This window comes from Lycorma delicatula, chromosome 5 (genome assembly GCF_047948215.1).
Source record: "Lycorma delicatula isolate Av1 chromosome 5, ASM4794821v1, whole genome shotgun sequence".
In the NCBI taxonomy this organism is placed as follows: domain Eukaryota; kingdom Metazoa; phylum Arthropoda; class Insecta; order Hemiptera; family Fulgoridae; genus Lycorma; species Lycorma delicatula.
The window spans coordinates 87935144-87956518 of NC_134459.1; the positions used below are offsets into that span (position 1 = coordinate 87935144).

At 31.4% G+C, this 21375-nt stretch overlaps 1 protein-coding gene across 1 annotated transcript in view; it reads left to right on the forward strand.

Moving 5' to 3' along the window:
• The window catches only part of LOC142325700 (uncharacterized), a 118513-nt gene that overhangs the window by 86699 nt on the left and 10439 nt on the right, over window positions 1-21375 (forward strand). Inside the window, exons 19-21 of the mRNA XM_075367728.1 lie at window positions 7739-7849; window positions 11921-12052; window positions 13577-13704. Of these exons, the coding sequence (XP_075223843.1) occupies window positions 7739-7849; window positions 11921-12052; window positions 13577-13704 (371 nt within the window). The remainder of the gene's footprint in view (window positions 1-7738; window positions 7850-11920; window positions 12053-13576; window positions 13705-21375) is intronic.

The window sequence follows — 21375 nt, forward strand, 5'->3', positions numbered from 1 at the left end:
CCTATCTTGGTGAAGTAAGCACCCAGGCGGGTCCTAGATGTCCGGGTTGCTATTCTTTTTATATATCTTTAGCAGCATCAGACCCCCTCTGCCATCTTCGGCAGGGCTAAGAAACTAAGGAAGCCAGCAACTACATTCCATTTCCTTTGGTTTTCCAATTGACTTGCAGGTCAAAACCAAAATTGATCTTCACAAGCTCTCTAGCTACTATTTTGGACACTCAGATTCATACCTGGAGCAGACATATAAGATATAGCTCACATCATCAATGGCCCTACACTCCAGACACAAGCCTGAATTAATCAAACCAAATCAGGCTAACCTATCTCGAAAAACACCAAGTCCAGAAAGAAACTATAATATTCTGATTGGAGTAAATCCACCTAACTATCTATATACTTTTTATATCAGGAATAATACCATGCATATAATGGACATCAGATTATTCAGTCCACCTTACCTGCCATAATTGGAAACCTTGGTCGTCTTAATTTCATTTATGCGTCCAGAGGTAAGATACCTTCTTAGCTTCATAATGTAATTGGTCCTCAGTCACAAGGATATCAATGGGCTTAATACAAAAAATAACAAGGACTGCCTCTAATGAGGCAGTCCTTTAGGCTCCAATCACAATTAACAATATGAGATACTGGGCTCTCAACAAAATATTCCTGTAACATCTGTACCTCATTCGATGAGCCCACAGGTGCAACATACAGCAATATATTTTTGCACATACTCTTACACAGAAGACACATGGTTCTGAAATTAAGCCACCATTCGGTGTGAACTGCTTTCCAAACACAGAGGAAACCAGAGCAAGCCTTTTTGGCAGCATATTGAATGTGCTCTTAGAATTGAAGATTCTCTTCAAGGATAAGACTTAGATAGTTTTGCAGTGGTACATATCTAATGCCTGCCATTAATATACAAGGTCATTGTGTAACAAGTAGTCTACTCTTGAACATCATCATTTTCTTTGGGCTAAACACCATCTTATGTTGCAAACTTCACAACTTGAGTAACGTGCAAGCTTAGGCTGCCCTGAATTCGATCTCATTATAGAATCTCCTTTAACCACCAAAAGCCCATCATCCACATACGCAATGACACAGTATCCACTGGGTAACCTCAACTGCATCAAAGAATCGAATTCAACAACCAGAACAGGGGTTCTAAAACATTACTCTATGGACAACCTTTTTCTATTTCTGAGACACCATCTCGAAGGATAACATCTCGATTTCTGAAATTATTATATAACACATTCAGCTCCCTCCTCTATGAATCATGAGACCTTGCCGTTGGTGAGGAGGCTTGAGTGCTCAGAGATAGAGTAGCTGGACCGAAGGTGCAACCATATCGGAGAGGTATCTGTTGAGAGCCAGACTAAGGAATGATTCCTGAAAGAGGGCAGCAGCTCTTTCAGTAGTTGTTAGGGGCGTGAGTCAAAATGATTTAAATGGCCATATCAACATCACTCAGTCCTCTGAGTACTGCGCAGCTGAAAGCAATGGAAAACTACAGCTGCTTTTTTTCCAAGAAAATGTGGCTCTCTGCATTTTCATATAGCAATGATGGAGGCGCCTTCCTTGGTAAAATATTCCGGAGGTAAACTAGTCCCCCATTCGGATCTCCGGGTGGGGACTACTAAGGAAGGGGTCACCAGAAAATTAAAAAATAACATTCTACGAGTCGGAGCGTGGAATGTTTAAAAAAGGTTGTTAGGCTAGAAAATTTAAAAAGGGAAATGGATAGGATAAATATGGATGTAGTAGGAATTAGTGAGGTTCGGTGGGAAGAGGAAGGCAACTTGGTCAGGTGATTTTAGAATAATAAACTCAGCTGCAAATAATGGGCAGGCAGGAGTAGGTTTCATAATAAACAAGAAGATAGGGAAGAGAGTAGAATATTTCAAAACGCGTAGCAATAGAATCATTGTAATAAGGATAAAATCAAAACCTAAACCGACAACGATTGTTAACGTCTATATGCCTACAAGCGCCCATGATGATGATGATGATGAAGCAATTAAACACGTAAAAGGAGATGAAAATTTAATAATAGTTGGAGACTGGAATGCAAGCATTGAAAAGGGCAAGGAAGGAAATATAGTAGGTGAATACGAGCTGGGCAAAAGGAATGAAAGAGGGGACAGACTTATAGAGTTTTGCACAAAGTATAATTTAGTAATTGCCAACACCCAATTTAAAAGTTATAATAGAAGAATATACACTTGGAAAAAGCCAGGCGATACTGCAAGGTATCAGATAGATTATATCATGGTTAAGCAACGATTTAGGAATCAACTCGTTGACTGCAAAACTTACCCTGGAGCAGACATTGATAGCGACCATAATTTGGTGATAATGAAATGTAAATTGGGATTTAAAAACCTGAAGAAAAGGTGTCAGATGAATCGGTGGAATTTAGAGAAGTTTGAGGAAGAGGAGGTAAAGAAGATTTTTGAGGAGGACATTGCAAGAGGTCTGAGTAAAAAAGATAAGGTAGAAAATGTAGAAGAAGAATGGGAGAATGTTAAAAAGGAAATTATTAAATCAGCAGAAGCGAACTTAGGCGGAACAAAGAGAACTGGAAGAACACCTTGGGTTTCAGACGATATATTGCAGCTGATGGATGAACGTAGAAAATATAAGAATGCTAGTGATGAAGAAAGTAAAAGGAACTACAGACAATTAAGAAATGCTATAAATAGGAAGTGCAAACTAGCAAAAGAAGAGTGGATTAAAGAAAAGTGTTCAGAAGTGGAAAGAGAAATGAACATTGGTAAAATAGACGGAGCATACAGGAAAGTTAAGGAAAATTTTGGGGTACATAAATTAAAATCTAATAATGTGTTAAACAAAGATGGTACACCAATATGTAATACGAAAGGTAAAGTCGATAGATGGGTGGAATATATTGAAGAGATATACGGAAGAAATGAATTAGAAAATGGTGTTATAGAGGAAGTTGAGGAGGATGAAATGGGAGAAACAATACTGAGATCTGAATTTAAGAGAGCATTAAAAGATTTAAATGGCAGAAAGGCTCCTGGAATAGACTGAATACCTGTAGAATTACTGCGCAGTGCAGGTGAGAAAGCGATTGATATATTATACAAACTGGTGTGTAATATTTATGAAAAAGGGGAATTTCCATCAGACTTCAAAAAAGGTGTTATAGTAATGATACCAAAGAAAGCAGGGGCAGATAAATGTGAAGAATACAGAACAATTAGTTTAACTAGTCATGCATCAAAAATCTTAACTAGAATTCTATACAGAAGAATTGAGAGGAGAGTGGAGGAAGTGTTAGGAGAAGACCAATTTGGTTTCAGGAAAAGTATAGGCACAAGGGAAGCAATTTTAAGCCTCAGATTAATAGTAGAAGGAAGATTAAAGAAAAACAAATCAACATACTTGGCGTTTATAGACCTAGAAAAGGCATTCGATAACGTAGACTGGAATAAAATGTTCAGCATTTTAAAAAAATTAGGGTTCAAATACAGAGATAGAAGAACAATTGCTAGCATGTACAGGACAACAGTAATAATTGAAGAACATAAGAAAGAAGCTGTAACAAGAAAGGGAGTCCGACAAGGATGTTCCCTATCTCCGTTACTTTTTAATCTTTACATGGAACTAGCAGTTAATGATGTTAAAGAACAATTTAGATTCGGAGTAACAGTACAAGGTGAAAAGATATAGATGCTACGATTTGCTGATGATATAGTAATTCTAGCCGAGAGTAAAAAGGATTTAGAAGAAACAATGAATGGCATAGATGAAGTCCTACGCAAGAACTATCGCATGGAAATAAACAAATACAAAACAAAAGTAATGAAGTATATTAGAAATAACAAAGATGGACCAATGAATGTGAAAATAGGAGGAGAAAAGATTATGGAGGTAGAAGAATTTTGTTATTTGGGAAGTAGAATTACTAAAGATGGAAGAAGCAGGAGCGATATAAAATGCCGAATAGCACAAGTGAAATGAGCCTTCAGTATGAAATATAATTTGTTTACATCAAAAATTAATTTAAATGTCAGGAAAAGATTTTTGAAAGTATATGTTTGGAGTGTCGCTTTATATGGAAGTGAAACTTGGACAATCTGAGTATCTGAGAAGAAAAGATTAGAAGCTTTTGAAATGTGGTGCTATAGGAGAATGTTAAAATTCAGATGGGTGGATAAAGTGACAAATGAACAGGTATTGCGGCAAATAGATGAAGAAAGAAGCATTTGGAAAAATATAGTTAAGAGAAGACACAGACTTATAGGCCACATACTAAGGCATCCTGGAATAGTCGCTTTAATATTGGAAGGACAGGTAGAAGGAAAAAATTGTGTAGGCAGGCCACGTTTGGAATATGTAAAACAAATTGTTAGGGATGTAGGATGTAGAGGGTATACTGAAATGAAACGACTAGCACTAGATAGGGAATCTTGAAGAGCTGCATCAAACCAGTCAAATGACTGATGACAAAAAAAAAACATTCAGCTCATTCTGTGTACAATCATGCTTCTGCAGGTGAAACAGGGCAGAGGGCCAACACAAATTATTAAAAGCCCCTAATTATCAAATTACAAAAAGATACCTAAGACATACTCAAGAATAGATTTAAGATTAGCATTTTCTGTGTCCCTGACTGGGTGAAAACCATACTGATTTTCCATCAATAACTTTCTAGAATTCAATCTATCAGTAATACAAAGATATAATACCTTCTCAAAAACCTTTCCAGTAACTGCCAGGGAAGTTAAAGGCCTATAAGAGGAGTTTACAGTGGCCTTGTCCACCACCTTTAAACAATTTTAAAACACCTTTTAAAGCAAACAGGGAAATAGCTAGCAAAGAGCATCCTATTAAAAATTCTAGTCAGAGTAATAAAACAAATTCCATTAGAACAAACAAGGAGCTCCACCGTGATACCATCGAAACCCAGGCTTTATTCCTACCAGAACTGCAAATTACCTGACGTTCTATGCCTCTGTAATTTCCACAGATAAAACATCAGAAAGAAAAGCAGAAACTTCCTCTCAGACTCACAGATAATACGAGGTTTCATTAATCACAACATCATCCGACAATACATCATTCAATAGAATATTTAACATCTCAGCTTTATTAAAAACAACATCCTGCTGAATCAAGAGAATCGACAAAAGAATATATTTTTTATTTTGCTTATTATTTGCTATTATTTTGCCTAGGACTCTGTACACAACACCCCCAAGGATCCTTATTTCCTTGCTCTCTAAGTTTAAAGAACACAAGAATCCCTTTTTGTTATCCTAACTAAATGAAAATATTCAGACCTCTGCCTTTGACAGTCATCTATCAAAACCAATTGCCGTTCAGGATCACTCTCCCACTGAGCAGCTCTGCTTAGGTGGTTCACGGACTGTTTCAAGAAAGTTAACTATCTAGTCCACCAAGGGGCAATTCTCTTTCAATCGAAACTATGGGGAATTGAATTCCCAGCAGCATCAATGAAAGCCAGAGAAAATCTTTGTGCCAGGTCTTCCAATTGATTATCATCCAAACTTCAATCTAAGACACAGAGTCCCGCAGAGAGAATATTAACAAATTTATGCCAGTTCACATTCCTGTGCAGGAAGTGCCCCTGATGAACAGGGACATCTATAAATGTCATTACAACTCCCTTACCAACTCCAAAGATAATTAACTGATGATCACTAGAACAATCATCATTAACAGACCAAACATCAGTCCTATCAAAAATATTCCTACAAACAGTAATATCAATATTCTCCTAGCAAACAATATCCTTCCATCTACCACTCCAGCATATGTTGAAACTCACCTAAGACATTAAAGACCTCTAATCCATACTGCACAACAGAACCTTCACAACTAACTCACCACTATCATCTGTGACTCTACTATGCCAAAGAAGCGACTTATCATTTTCATCACACCTAGTACTATAGGACAGATATCAACAAGATCAAGAATTCCATTCCACTTATCTAAATATTTCTCAGTGGGAGCTCTATATTGAAAATATGAACTAATAAGTCACAAATCAAGACCATTAATTACAAATTTAACGGTGACATGATGAATATCAGAAACCTGCCTCAATAAGACACAATCCAGTGTCCTCCTACACAGAACTGCAGACATATTGTTACCTCCAGTATACAATTTTTGCCAACCAATGTAATCTGGTAGATCATGTTGTACCTTGTATGGATGTTGTAGAAGAATTACATTGAGGTACCTCCATTCAGCAATTTCACCTAACTCAATCTGAGCAATGTAAGCACCTTAAGAATTTATCTGTTTAAAACTTAACTTCCAATGAATTAAAATACATCTCAATAGTTCTCTAATAACAACCACAGTCCTTACTATCAACCAAGAGCTTGCAGTCCTTATACAGCTTTCTGCAATTTACACAAGTAGGAGCCTCAAACCTTTTAAGACACTCTTCACACTTGTGACCCTCATCACTACAGATCAACCACATCATAAATTATATTTGACTAAAGAGAGGAAAGTCCTCTTTTATAGAATCTTATCAATTATTATAATAAATAATATATACAATTATTATTTTAAACCATCGTAGACAAGGATGATGTGAATAGGGCTCCCATACATTATTGTTTTTTGGACAGTAATGATTTTTAGGTTTTTCACTGCTTTATAAATATTTTTTGGGTCCTAATGTCCCAAAATATTTGAGTCAAATAGCTTTGTACTTATATTTGTAATATTACATAATATATTTTTACTTAGAATTCTTGATAAATTCTAGGACTCTCAAAAGCCAGCCTAAGCTTATTTGGAATAATCTGTTTGTTTATCTGTACTGTTTATTTTTTTTATTCTGTAATGGTTTTGTTTATCTGTACATATTTATTTTTTAAATATGGGATCTTATTTTTTTAAATGAGTTTTTTTTTTTAATTAAAAAAAGAAAATATAAAATTATTTCCTATCAAAATATGCATTTCAAGTAACATTTGACAGCTTTAAGTTGAATAAGGCTGTTGATTTGGTTATGAGTAAAACAATAATTTGTTTCTCCTTCACAAAATGATGTATCCACAATACCTAGAACATTTCAAGAAGTATTATCTTGGAAACAAGATGATTGATATTAAGGAAAATGAGAAATGGATCAAAACCAAGATATGCAAAGTGTGAATCTCCTGATAAACAGAAGTCCATCAGAATAAATGGTGTTATTATAATAAGCTGGAAGTTGAAGTTAACTGCTATGATGATATATAAATGTAATTTCTTGTAGTTCATTTAGTGTGTTAGTGTGCCAGGCCAGGTTGTGCAGTAAATCAGAACCAAATATAGTTAGTACCCCTAAGGTAGAACTAAGTAATCCATTAAGTTCAAATTTAACAGGTACAGCAAGATCTAACAGGTCTCAAGCTGTTAAATCTTAAAATTTTTTAGTGACTCCACACATCAAGTAAACTAATTTTTGGCAGATCGATCACTGCAGTTAACAATACTGGTGTGTTTTCATTTTAGGAGATAATTGCACACTGTTGATTTCAAATGGCTAATACTAATGAACATAGTTATGTATTATTTCAATAAAAAAAGAAATGTTCATTTAATAAAAATAATTAAAATTGTGAAAAGAATGTATATATATATATATATATATATATATATATATATATATAATTTTCATTGATGTATATTCTTGTTTTGTTGATAATTTTTTTTTAATTTTTCAGTATTTAAAATCTCAACAAACTGTTGAAGAGCAAAAAATAATAATCGAGAAGATACATTCACATACAACTGACATACAAGAAACACTCATTTTTGAAATACAAGTTTTCAAGGTTGGTTAAAAAATATTTGTTCTTCTCTAACCCTAGAATTATCATTTATGCTTAACCTAAATGCTGTATTGTATTTATATGTGTAATTTTTTTGTTGATATGTCTGGGAAAGTATTAAGAAAGAGATGGTAATATCCTTTTAGTAGCCAGACAGTATATTAAAAAAAAGACAGAATTTGTTTTGTTGTGAATGAATGCTCCTATATTCATAATTGTCCATAACTTGGATGCATGGATCATATTTATTATTTTTAGTACTAGGATAAATGTTTTTTTTCCACTTTTGTATTTATAGTAAAGGAAAGAAGTATAAAGATTATACCCTACCAAAAAAAGGAGTTTATTTTAATTTATCTCACATTCATTAATGATTTTTATAAACCAAAAGTATTGCCAGAAGTGAGTATTTTTTGTTTTTTACAGCCATGTATAATATTTCCATCATTTACTCTCCACATGTGATAGGCCGAACTCCTCAATATGTAGTTGAAATATAAAGTTAACCAATTTTTAACAGTTTATTGCCCTCTTCACTCTTATAGAGTGAATAAGAAACTGTTTCAGATAGAATAGGGTAACTTTCAGGATAAGGTAGCAGTCAACTTTACCTTTTGATGAGAAGTAGAATTTCAATCCCTTCATTGAGGGTGGCCCAGGTTTGTAACTCAAATATTTTAAATGGTTACACCCATTGTGTGATAGATGACTTTATAGGACTCTTTCAGAAAAGAAAAGTGGTATAACTAAAAAAATTGGTACTATGTCTATACCCAAAGTGGTAGCAAGATAAAGTTTAGACTTTGGAAATTACTAAATTCAGTAATAAAACAAAATTAACTGAATTAAATTAAAAGTAAATCTAATTTATTTTTTTGAAGTTAAATTTAAATTTTTTTAAATTTATTTTTTAACATAAAAAACTTGTTTTTGTTCCAATTTAATAAGTAAAAATGAAAATATTGTCACCTAATCAAGCTGATCATTAATGGTCTCTTACCATTACTGGAAAAATTTACACTGTTAGTTTCTTATGAGAATTTTTTGTGATCAGTTGGGTAATTGATTTTGCCTACCTTTACTACATTTGTAAGACACTTTTGTTATTTACATCTCTTTTACCTTTTTTGTAATTGTTTTTTTAATGAATTAATTTTTTTTGTGCTATAAACATGTCATTTTGTGAACAAAAGATGGTTACAGTAGAGAGGCTTTGATGCGTTAGGTCATATAGTGAAGTTTGTGTATTGTTCAATGTAATATTAGTAATCATAACCATATTGCAAAAGGTACAGTGTCAAAATTCATCAAACGATTTGAAGAAATAGTGGGCATTAATAATAGGAGAAAACCAGGAAGGCCTAAATCTGCAACAAATAATAACAAATGATTGGAGACAATGCAGGAATCTATTGAGAATCCTCATTCCTTGACTTGAACAGCTGAGAACATAACATTAGACAGATTTCAGTGATTCAAACATTAAAAAGTGAAAATTTCAAACCCTTCAAAATTCATGCAATGCAAGAACCTAATGAAGATGACTACAATCAAAGACTTGAGTTCTGCAAAATTATGATGAACAATATTTATGCAGATCCTAATTTATTAATGTAGTTTTTAATGATGGTCATATTTTTTTTAAATGGCAATGTAATTGCCTAATTCTCAATGCTGGTCTGATATTAATCCACACTGGTATTGTAAGGCATACACACAATATTCAGTCAAAGTAATTGTATAGGCACCTGAACATATATTTGCGATACCTATTAGTGGACGATTGTTAGGGCCAGTATTTACTGATGGAAATTTAAATGCCGTAGAATATGAGGATTTGCTTCTCAACCTTATCATTCCAAACATTCAAAACATTGTTAGCTCCAACTTCTAAAATATTTGGTTTCAACAAGATGGTGCCCCGCCTCATTTCAGTCTTAAGGAATGTAAAATTTTAAATGCATTTTTTCCAAGAAGTTGATTGGCCAAAAGGTTTGAATAGAATGGTCAGCGCAAGATCACTTGACTTGTCATCATTGGATTACTTTCTATGGGGCCACTTAAAAAGTATTGTTTATCATAATAAAACCCAAGATATCAAGATTTATAATATTATTTTATCAAAGATTAAAAATAGAATTCAAGAATCAGCACAAAATATCACTAGGGAATCATTGAATAATGCAGCAGTATCATCCTTTTACAACTGACTGGCACATTGTCAAACCACAGAACATTTATTAAAATGAAATGTAAGTAAATAAGTAAACGTTATGCTTAATTTTTAATTTTTTTTTTTTTTAGTAAATTTATTCAGTAATATCCATTTAATTAAATTATTATAAATGTATTTATTTGTGATAACATTTACTTAAATTATCAATGTAATTTTTTTTTAAATCCAAAATTTATACCCCCACTATTTTGGGTCCCCACCAGACATCATCAAACCTTTTATTTATAGCATTTTTCTTTCTAAATAAACGTACCTTTAAAGACCTATTTTACAGAACCTTTAAAATGATGTCATACAAAGGGTGTTACCATTTAAAATATTTGAGTTACAACCCTGGGCGAACCCCCAAGAATGGGTTGAAATTCTATTTCTCATCAAAAGATAAAGTATTTGGCCGATACCATATCCCAAAAGTTATAGTATTCTATCTGGAACAGTTTTAAAGTTGTTGAGGGGTTTCCATACTTTGACACACTCTGTAATTGTCACTTAGTCGAAATATATATTTTTTAAAGTAGTATATACATTTTTTAAATATTTCATTATAACATCTACCAAGCTTCAAAGCAATTTCTTAATTCTTACATCTAGAGTGTATATATTGGAAAAAATAAATACACTGCTGTTTTGTTTTTGGCTGGCCTTTTGAGCCCATAATACAAAAAAGTGACATTTATAGTGTTATGTTAAGTTGTAAAAAGTTTACATTGCTAAAGAAATGTTAAAATATCGTAGCCTTAGAATAGCATAAGAATCACTTTTTCAATAGTTACTTCCTCTACCACTTTTTAATTTTGATGTATACATATGAGCACTTTTTTTATCAATTGCTGCTTTTCAGCTTCATTAAATGAGTTGTATATTTATTAAAAGAAAATTAAACAAGCTTTTATTTGGAACTTTTTGAAAGAGACATCTGTTTTTCCTCCAGTTATTTAATAAAAAAATTATCAATGTTTGTGATAATTTTTCTATCAATTCTTTTTATAAAAAATTATCAATAACTTGAAAAATTTTCTTTTTATTTAAAAAAGCAGTCATTTTTAGAAAATAATATTAATATTAAATTTTATTTATATTTTACTAATAGGTATATATTTTAATCACATATAATTAACAACAGTAATTAAATTATTAAAAATAATCATACAAAAATGACTATCCTTCTAGTAACTTCAAAAAGGATATTTATCTTAAAATAAAATAAAGCTACATACAGAATGACAATGGCAAAACCTTTCTCACCCACTTTTTAAATTATCACCATAATATTTATTAAAAGTTACAAGTTCTTTTTTACACTAATCATTATATCTTTAGAAAAATAATATTTTCTGAAGTTTAATAGTCCAGAAAGATTTTCTGATAAAGATTGGAAACTTCAGAGAAGTTCCACCTCCAGAAGCGTGGGGGGGGTCAATAAATTATATTTTATTGTGCCAGCATTTTCTATTTGTGTATAACAGATCTTTCAGATTATTTATTGTTCCCTCATTTAGCCAAATTGGTTGGTTGGTTGGTTGCTTGCTTGTATTTTGCATGCTTTTAAGTAGCATTGCAATTAACCCTGCTTCTGGAGAAATTAGGAAAACTTTTAGTAAATGAGTAAATTAACTTATATAATATTTTATATTCTGATTTGTTTTTGTTAGTTTTATTTATTGTGTTACATTAGATTTCATTTCATCCAAGTATACTGATATCATTAATTGTTTTTTTCTGCTTTGTGTAATTCATTATATTAAATGCGCACTGTAAACCATAAACTATGAAATTTCATACTGTACATTAGGGTGTTGTTTCAATTAAAAAAATAATCTATTTTCAATTTCTTTCAGAAACAAATGCAAGAAAAAATTGAAGAATTAGTACCTCTTGTTGATAAACTCAAAAAATGTGAAACAAAATTACAGATTGCTCATCATAATGTTGAAGACTTAACAAAACAGTTGATTGAATGCAGAGAAGAAGTAAGTGCAAATTTTTGCTGTTTGAGGTTATATCTACAAATGTGAGGGATAACTGAAATTTTTGCATACTCTATAGAGGTCAGGCAAAACAATTTTGTCTCATATTTTTCGTTATCTAATGCATTACTTCTGGGTATATTAATTTTCGCTCTGGATTATCAGCCCCTGTCTTTCTTATGGTGAATGTAAAGCAGGTAGTAAGGTACAAAACTGACAAGTCAGAGTTCTGCTCAGATTGCAATAATGACAACATTCATTGCAGCCTGTTTCCCTGATAATGAGAATGAAGGTGCCACTTCTACGCCTGAGAATTTTGGATGGCCTGTCATACTCTTATAAAATAATAATTCAGTCCTGTGGAGGACCACTTTACTTCACATATTCTATTTTAAGCCTGGATGGGACTTAGTACAATTCTTTTTAAGAATGAGATGTTGGCCTCATTAGAGATTAGTATTAAAAATTAAGTTAAATTTTAAAAATATAGTTATGAACAGTTGTTTAATTAATTCCTTTTTATATTATTGCATAGTGAATAAGGCGAGGAAAAAGTAAAATCAACATTTTCATGTTCCCTTCAATTGTAAAAGTAAAAAGATCAAAGAACTAATGAACTTCTAAAGCAGTGAATATTTAGTATTTATGCCATGACATTTGGAAAAATTGAGAAATGAATACAGAGAGAGATTATCTACTATCAATATCTACTGTCTATCTGTCTTATCTACCTCTTATTTATCTTATCTATACCAATGGAGAAGGGTTATTATTATTTCACGTTAGTTTGAGAGATCAGACTATTTAAAAAAAATAATACAGTTGAGTAACATTCTAAAATTTTTGTTTATTCTCTTTAAATTACTAGATGCATTTTTCCTTTACAATTTTTGTCACTTTCATGTAGCATATGTTTTAGAATTTTGGTTACATTCCAGCAGTAGTACAGTAATTATTTGAAAATATTTTCATTTAGCAGCAGAGAATTTATTTTCTTTAGAATATTCCCTGAGAAATATTTTTAATCTCTTAAAGTCTGGGTGATTAGTAGAATAAACTACTCATTGGAAATTATGTTATAAAATGAATACACCAGCATGAAATTACAAAAAAATTATCTAGTGCAAGAATTTGTATATCACCTTGTTCACATCAAATTATTAAAGATTTTCATCTTGTTTAGTTTCAAGAGATATATGAAAAAATATATGTGTAAAGATCAGAATCTTTTGGCAATCTCTTGTTTTATAAATTTATTTTTTGTTAAAAGTAAAATTGGTGTTGATACTGTGCACAACAACTTGTAATGAGGTTTGACTTTTTCATTGTATCTTCTGTTAATACAATATATTAACAGAAGATACAATCAAACCTAAGAGCCTTCTGCTCTTAGGCTGGTCTGTGATACTAGCATACAATATTCATTCCTTTCTGTATGATTCTGTTCCTGTTATTTTAGCCTACTTTTACTTTAAAAATTCACTCTAGAATTCATTGGCATTTATTGAATTTAATATTATGTAACAGACTAAAAAGCTAATGGAAGAAACACCAAATGAAAAGAAGTTTGCTGAAGAACTACACAACATTAAAGATAAACTGAAAGAAAGAGAGAAAGAAACAAAGGACTTGAAAGACAAACTTCATAAATCGGAGTAAGTATTAATGAGAATTTTATTTTATTTTATTTTTATTTTTTTTAATGTTAACAACAACATTTATTATCCATGATGACATTATCGACAAAAATAAAAAAATACTGCTTTTGCAAGTACTTAAACTTATCATAATTTTTACCAAATATATGTGATTTTCAGCATCAGAATTGTTTTTTTATGTTATGTGTTTACTCAGAATCTGTGTAAATCTATTTCAGCAAAAATTATAATTAAATAATTGTTATTTAAAAAAAAACAAATAGCTTTGTTTTGGCTCAAAACATAGAAAAATGTAGAGCACAGGACTTGTTTTCACATCACATAGATCATAAAATATGTTGCTTTAAATGTGCTTCAAATACCTGACTGTGAACTTATCTCCTAATTTATTCAGTTTATATTCTCTAAAGAGAATTGCTGACTTAATGAATCGGTAGTTCTTTGTTAAATTATCAACTTTATCATCTGATCCTTATGTAAGTTCTTCACAGTAATTATTCTAATTTTATTGTGGCTTTTATTCATCTAAATTGAATATCAGTTTGACATTTATGTATAATTTAATGCTGATTTGATTTTTATGTGATTATTTAGTAATTTACTATACTTTAATTAATTCACTTTTTTGTCAAACATCAGTTTACAAAGCAGTATATTATTCCCTTCACAAGATTTCTCAGCGATATATCATCCATTGCTTTTTTTTTTCATTTTTGTTTTTACTTAAAATTAATAAATGTCATATTTCAGTTTTAACTGAGTTAAAAAAAAAATTAAGGTTCTCAAACTTTTTTTTCAGTTAAGAATGTTCTCTTTTATAATTGTTTGTTCAAATGATATTCTTTACCAAATGCGCTGCCAACTTTATTTATTAGTAGAGGAAGTTCCTTTACTGAGCCTGTTTCTTCTAGATAATTTAAGTTCATGATTTTTTGAACAAGAATTATGATCCAACATAGATAATTTGAAGATATTTGTCATTTGTTTGGCATTAATATTACTTACTATTTGTACTAGGGAATGTAAACACTAATAATTTGTTGATTAACATATTTTTACCATCTTCCATTCATTTCTGTCATTTGTGATGCTCTCTTGATGACTTTAGATGCTCTCTTTATGTCTTAATCCTATTTTACACTACCTCTCTGTTTAAAGTTTAAGAAAGTTTCCTTCCTGCAGGCTTCCTGTCATCCACCTTCTTTATCATCTTATAACCCTCTGTAAATCCTATTGGTCTGCCTCTGTTATTGTTATTATATCTGTCCACTTAATAGTCTATAAATTTAAATATTGTAACAAATTAGACTGATAAATTTTAGGGTTTTTAGATTTATCAATTTAAGTTAATAAAACTTTTACATGCACTATGTATTAAGAATCAATAGTAACGTAATGTAATAATAGTATCAGTAACTAAAATTGCATTGTAGTTAGAAGTATATATATGTATGTACAAATATGTATATGTATGTACAAATGTACATAAATTTTTAGTTACGAGTCAGTCAGTCAATTACTGATAAGTCAAAATTATATACTTTTTTTTTTTTTTTATATATTCTGTAAGTAATGTAGTAAATAGTCTGAAATAATAGTTGAGGAATGAATATGCATCCTGACTTCCAGTTCACAAGATAATTAATTAATTATACATCCTTTTTCTTGCACATATCATGCTTTTGTATTTCCTACATGATGCCATATAACAATTCCTAAGCACTTAATACTAAGCAACTGTTCAGTTTGGAAAATGGCATAAGAATGGATAAAAAGACAGAAACCTTACTAATGAATGCTATGTAGTTATGGGAATTTTGAATACTAGTTATTGTTGTGTGTTGTCACAAATGTGAACATATGTGCTTACACAAATTAGTTCAAGCCTCTGAAAATGGAGTGATCTAGCTACACATTGTCTGATGATATTCTACCACTGGAACTCTACCACTGATATTCTACCACTGTTCTAGTTCTAGTAATTGATTAATTCATAATCCACTTGGTCAGTTACATGTGAGGTAGAGATACATACTTATTTATCTAGAAATATGTTTCAAAAGGAAAATATACGCAGTATAAATTAATGATTTTGTTTATTCATTAGAAATTTATTTATTGTAATGTATTTTAGGTTTTTATTTCTAATTTTTTTTAATATTACCTATTTTTCTAATTAGTAATTAAATTTAAGATCCTGTAAGAAGAATTTAAAATTCTTAAATTCATTATTAAAAGTTTTATACTTATTAGGCTTTGTAACTTCAAAGGGGGTGCGTATTACTTAATGTCACATGTAATGATAACAATTAATATGGTTCTTAGTTTGGCGTATAATCATCCAAATATTTATTTTAAAAAAATAGTAAATTCCTTTTAATTAATGAAAATTATAATTTTGCTGGTTTTTATTGCAAATTATAGGACATATGTAATGTAGAAAATAGAGTTCAGTATGCTTTTTAGAATTAGTTTGGAAACATTTTACAGAATTGTTCAAATTGTATTCTACGTATCTAATTTTCTTCAACAAAAGTGTCAGTAATAAGGAGCAAAATATTGTTGGTTGTGGGAGTAATACAATAGTGCAGAATTGGAGACCCAGTAACGTTCCTATCTTCATTAAATTAAATTTATATACAATTCTGCAGTGGTTTACGAATTTCCTCAGAAGTTTTTTGTCTGATGTTGATCAAATTGATGGTAGTATTTCTTCCCAAACTTGGAGCACCGCAGATCAAACAAAGCTTTTCACTCTCAGGTCAAAACTCTGTTTATGTTACTCGGCAAATGGAGGTCTGTACTGTATTGAAGACAAGCAGTCCTGTATATTCAGGACTGATCCTAGTAGCAGTAAATAAGATAAATGACATAATAAAATGTTCAAATATTTTAGATTTGGAGTTAAAAATAGCAGTGAATTATCTCTTAAGTTACCATTAGGCCATTAGGTAGTAGCATACATCCAGCTTGATGTTCAATTAGTAATTGCTAGTTAGCCAACACACAGTTAGTATGTACCCAACACAGTTTATAAATCAAGATCATGCTGAAAGTATTTATGTTAAAAATTAAAAATATGTTGGTTCCAGTGTATGAAATAATATATATATTATTAGTTAAAATGAACCAGTAGTGGAACAGGTGAAGGAAATGTTTCAAGCTGATAGATTAAATCTATATAGGAATGTTAATAAGATATTTGCATGGCTTAGATACAGCATTATGTGAAATTATTAGAATTTCTGAAAAGTATATCACTACTATGTGTACTAATAATATAGGTTAAGAAATAGTGAGTGAATCAAACAGGACTATATGTATGGGTCTGTTCAACAACTCTTCACACCAATGAAGGAGGAACATACTTAAACAATTTTGCAAAAAAATTCATGTGCGTATCACTACTAACCAAACTAAAACAGGATTTAAGTGATGGAAACTCTTATTTACATATCTGCAAGAAATTCTGAGTGATTTCCTCATTTGGTGAAATCATGCTTACAGTGTTATAGGCTTCTTAAGGATGCTTCTGGCCAATTTCCAGAAGTGAATTGATATTGAGAATACTGCATCTTAATTTGAAGTTCTATTGATGCTTTGGGCTGCAATTCAAAGAAAATATTCACTCTAATGACAGTAGTATTGCGCCACAAGGACATTGCCAGAGCTCATGCATCTCAATTAACCCAGAAATGAATTGTTGAATTAGGGTGAAAAGTTCATTAAATTCACCTTACAATATCGACTTAGTCTCAAGCAACTATGAATGATGATGATATTAAAAAATACCATCATTCAATAATAAAAAACATTAAAAGTTGAATAGCTAATAAACAGTGAATGGTTAAAAATTATAATAGTCCAACTTTTGTTGTGATCAAGTTTAATCACTACAAAAGTTATGTTAAACGCAACACAATCATGACACAAAAATGTCTAACCTCAAATCCAAAACCATGTTCATTCACATTAATTTTATTCTGTTCACAGTCATAGCCTGTGACATTTGATCATTCCACCAGTTTCTTTGTGTTTTTTCTAATTATTCTACTTATTATTTATGAACGTGTTTATTACACACTATGTACTGGAGAATTGTCTGTTGTAATAAAGTAAAGAGTGATATTGAAGACCACATGAAAACAGCTAAACACAGAAGTGGTTATTAATGCTTCTGCTTCAGCAAACATAAGAGATTTTTTAAACCCAAAGATGGGAATAACAATAACAGTGATCTGGAGTATGCTGCTAAGGAAGTTACATTTTCATACCACACTGTTAGACACAAGCTCTTTTTCAACACATCGACTGCACATCTTAACTGGTTAAAAAGTTATATGACCCAAAATTACTAAAAACTATTAGAGCCAAACCTGAGGCAGTTATTATCATTATTTCGCCATTTATATGTGATGTGTTGCATTCTCTGGAAAACATTAATTATGTAATAGTAACAATGGATAGCTCAAACAGAAGTGAATTAAAACTTGTTCCGATTGTTGTAAGATATTTCAGTCTGGAGAGGGAATTCAAGTTAAATTTTTAGTGTCAGTTGAAACTACTCAAATTTTGACTCTGTATCTTTTGCGGTGTGTGAAAAAATATAAACTTGAAGAAAAGTTAGTTTGTTATACTGCTGATAATACTAACAGTAATTTTGGTGGTGTGAAGAGAAAGGGGAGAAAATGTGTTCAGAAAAGTTCAAAGTGATTTAGATAGACCTATTTTAGGAATTGGTTGTTCAACCTACATTGTACACAATTCAGTACAAATATCATGTGATTCTGTTCTGCTAGACATAGAAGTAATTGTTATAAAAATTTATAAGTATTTTCATATATATACAGCAAGAGTAACGAAACTTGAACAGTTCTGTGAATTTATGGAAACAGATTGCAAAAAAGTATTATCTCATAGCAATCAGTTACATCTCAATAGAAAGAATTCTTTCCATTTTTGATGGCCTGAAATCATTCTTCTTATGTTGTGATAAATGCCCAAAATTATTATTTGATTTTTTGAAAATCTAGGAAGTGAACTGTTTTTGAAATTTTTATATGGTACTCTACAATTATTTAATAATGTAGTTCTGAAATTGGAAGCTAATTCTATCACAGCAACAGAAACAATTCAGACATATTCTGAATTAATTTGTCAGCTTCATGAAAGAAAAACCCACACATTTATGCCATCTTCTGCCAAGAATTGCTATGCACTCATAAAAGAAAATAATGATGTTCAGGAACAAGAATTCTTCTCAAGTATAGTCAGTTTTTATAATTGTAGTATCCAATACTTACACTTGTTGAGAACCAGTTTTGATAGAGTTAGTAAGTTTCAGTGGATAAATTTATGAACTCAAATTGCCTGGTCTGATTTACAAGAGTGCACAAGTTGTTAATGAAATTATAAAGGATTCCATAAATATTGACCTATTTGATGAACATACATTGTTGAACCAGATAATTCAAAACCAAAGGATAGGTTGTGATTTAAGTTCTGAAAAAGTATCAGGTACTAGTAGACAGCAATTTTTAAGGTGTTTCAAAATACTGATATTTCATATTGCAATATTTTTAAAATTGTTGAGTTTATGATGTCTTTGCCTGAGACATCTGCTCCAGTTGAGAGAGTTTTTTTAATTACGGAGAGCATTTGGTTTGCAGAAAGGGGTAGACTTTCATTATCTACTGTTAGACGTCTGCTAAATGTTAAAATTACTTCAGAACGTTCTTCTGAATTTTATGATGTAATTAAAACAAACCATTTCTGAAAAAAAATCATATCTAGTTAAAATACAACTGAATAAATAAAGTTTAATGTTTCGGTAAATTAAGACTTTTAAGTAATTTCAAAAATATGTCCTGGATTGGACCCAAAAAAATATGGTAAGCCTAGTTCTGGTGTACAAGATCAAACATATTTTGATAATGATGTGGGTCACAGGCTTATATGTACGTTGAATATGACCTCATCTCAAAAAATGGAAGTTTTAAAAAACAGTTCGTCACCAACTCCAAGTTATGACTTTGCTAAGGATGCTGTGCAATTAAAAAGAAAATTCAAGTACATCTGGTTGGAGGATTATGCTCCTTGGCTGGCATATTCCAAAAAATTAAATGGTGAGTTGTTTCCACCAACTAATGTGCATGGTGTTTTGGGTTCTTATAGTGAGACCCTTTACTTGCTATAAAGACATGCCCGAATTCGTGAAATCTCGCACGTTTTCTCAGTGGCACAAATTGATGACCGCAGCAGCAAAATGTTTTGTTGAAAATATACCCGTTGATGTACAGTTGATTTCTGTTCACCAACAAGAAAATTGTTGCATCAATAATTTTGATTGTGATGTTTTGTTGTACACATGATGCACCTTTGAGAGGCAAAGAAAATCATAAAGACTTAATCAAACTCAAAATTGATGCTGGTGATACATTTTAAAAGAGCGCATAGAAAAGGACACAAAAAATTCCACTACTTGTCACCACAGATTCAAAATGAAATAATCGGCCTGTATGGCAATGATTATTTCATTGTTTTATTTCTTCATTAGAGAAAACATCACTACTGAAATATCAGAAAAAGAGCAACTTTCCATTGGGGTTAGATTTTTTGATGAATGAAAAGATGATGGTTCGTGAAGAATTTCTGGGTTCTGAAGAGTTGATTGACATGGATGCAAAATCTGTAGCATCTGCAATTAACAACTTTGTAGAAAAGGTAGGCCTTGATCCAGATAAGTGCATCAGACAAGGATACAATGGGTGTTCCAGTATGGCAGGAAAGGATGGTAGTGTCCAGAAAATTATTCGAGAAAAGTATACGAGAGCATTTCACTGTGCTAGTCACAAACTGAACTGAACTTAAACAAAACAATAGTGATACGAAATTTGCTCTCCACAGTAAAAGAAATAATAAGATTCTTCCAAGAATTGGCCCTTCATCGAAAATGCATGCCGAATATTAATGCTCTGTAAAACCCATAGGTCTCAAAAATATAAAAGTATTGCCACATTCAAAAAAACATTATGTACAAATCATTATGGCGCTTGAAAAACTTATCAACAGATGGTAACAGTGCAACGAGAAAAGCTGCTTTTCAAATGCATTGCGCTGCTACAAAATCTGAATTCAATTTTTTGTCTCACAGCAAAATATTTAGCACTCCTGCAACTGGTAGTAAATGCTCTTGAGTCAACAAGTGGGGACTTACTTCATTGTACAAATCACATAAAGAAAATCACAGACATCATGAGAAAACTGTGTGGAAATGCGGTTGTTAAAAGTGAAAGTGTTATAGCGGAGGCTGAAACAGTCGACGAGCATCTTGACACAGATTTCAATATGCCACGAGTCATAAATCAGCAGAAATATTGTATGAATCCACCAGCACAGATTCCTAGTGAGTTTTGGAGAAGATCACTAATTATTCTGTACATAGATTTTATTAATGATGTCTGGAAAGAGTTTTTGTGAGGAGAACTTGACCACATTCGCATTGCTTGTGTTGCACCCTCATGTAATGCTTGATATGATGAATGAGGATTTTTTTAAAAACTACTAGTTTTTCTACTTACTACAACCTGAATAATTTCCTTAGTGAAGCTGAACTTTGGTACAACCCATGGATAGGAAAAAATTGGCCGAATGTCAATCTGAAGGCGG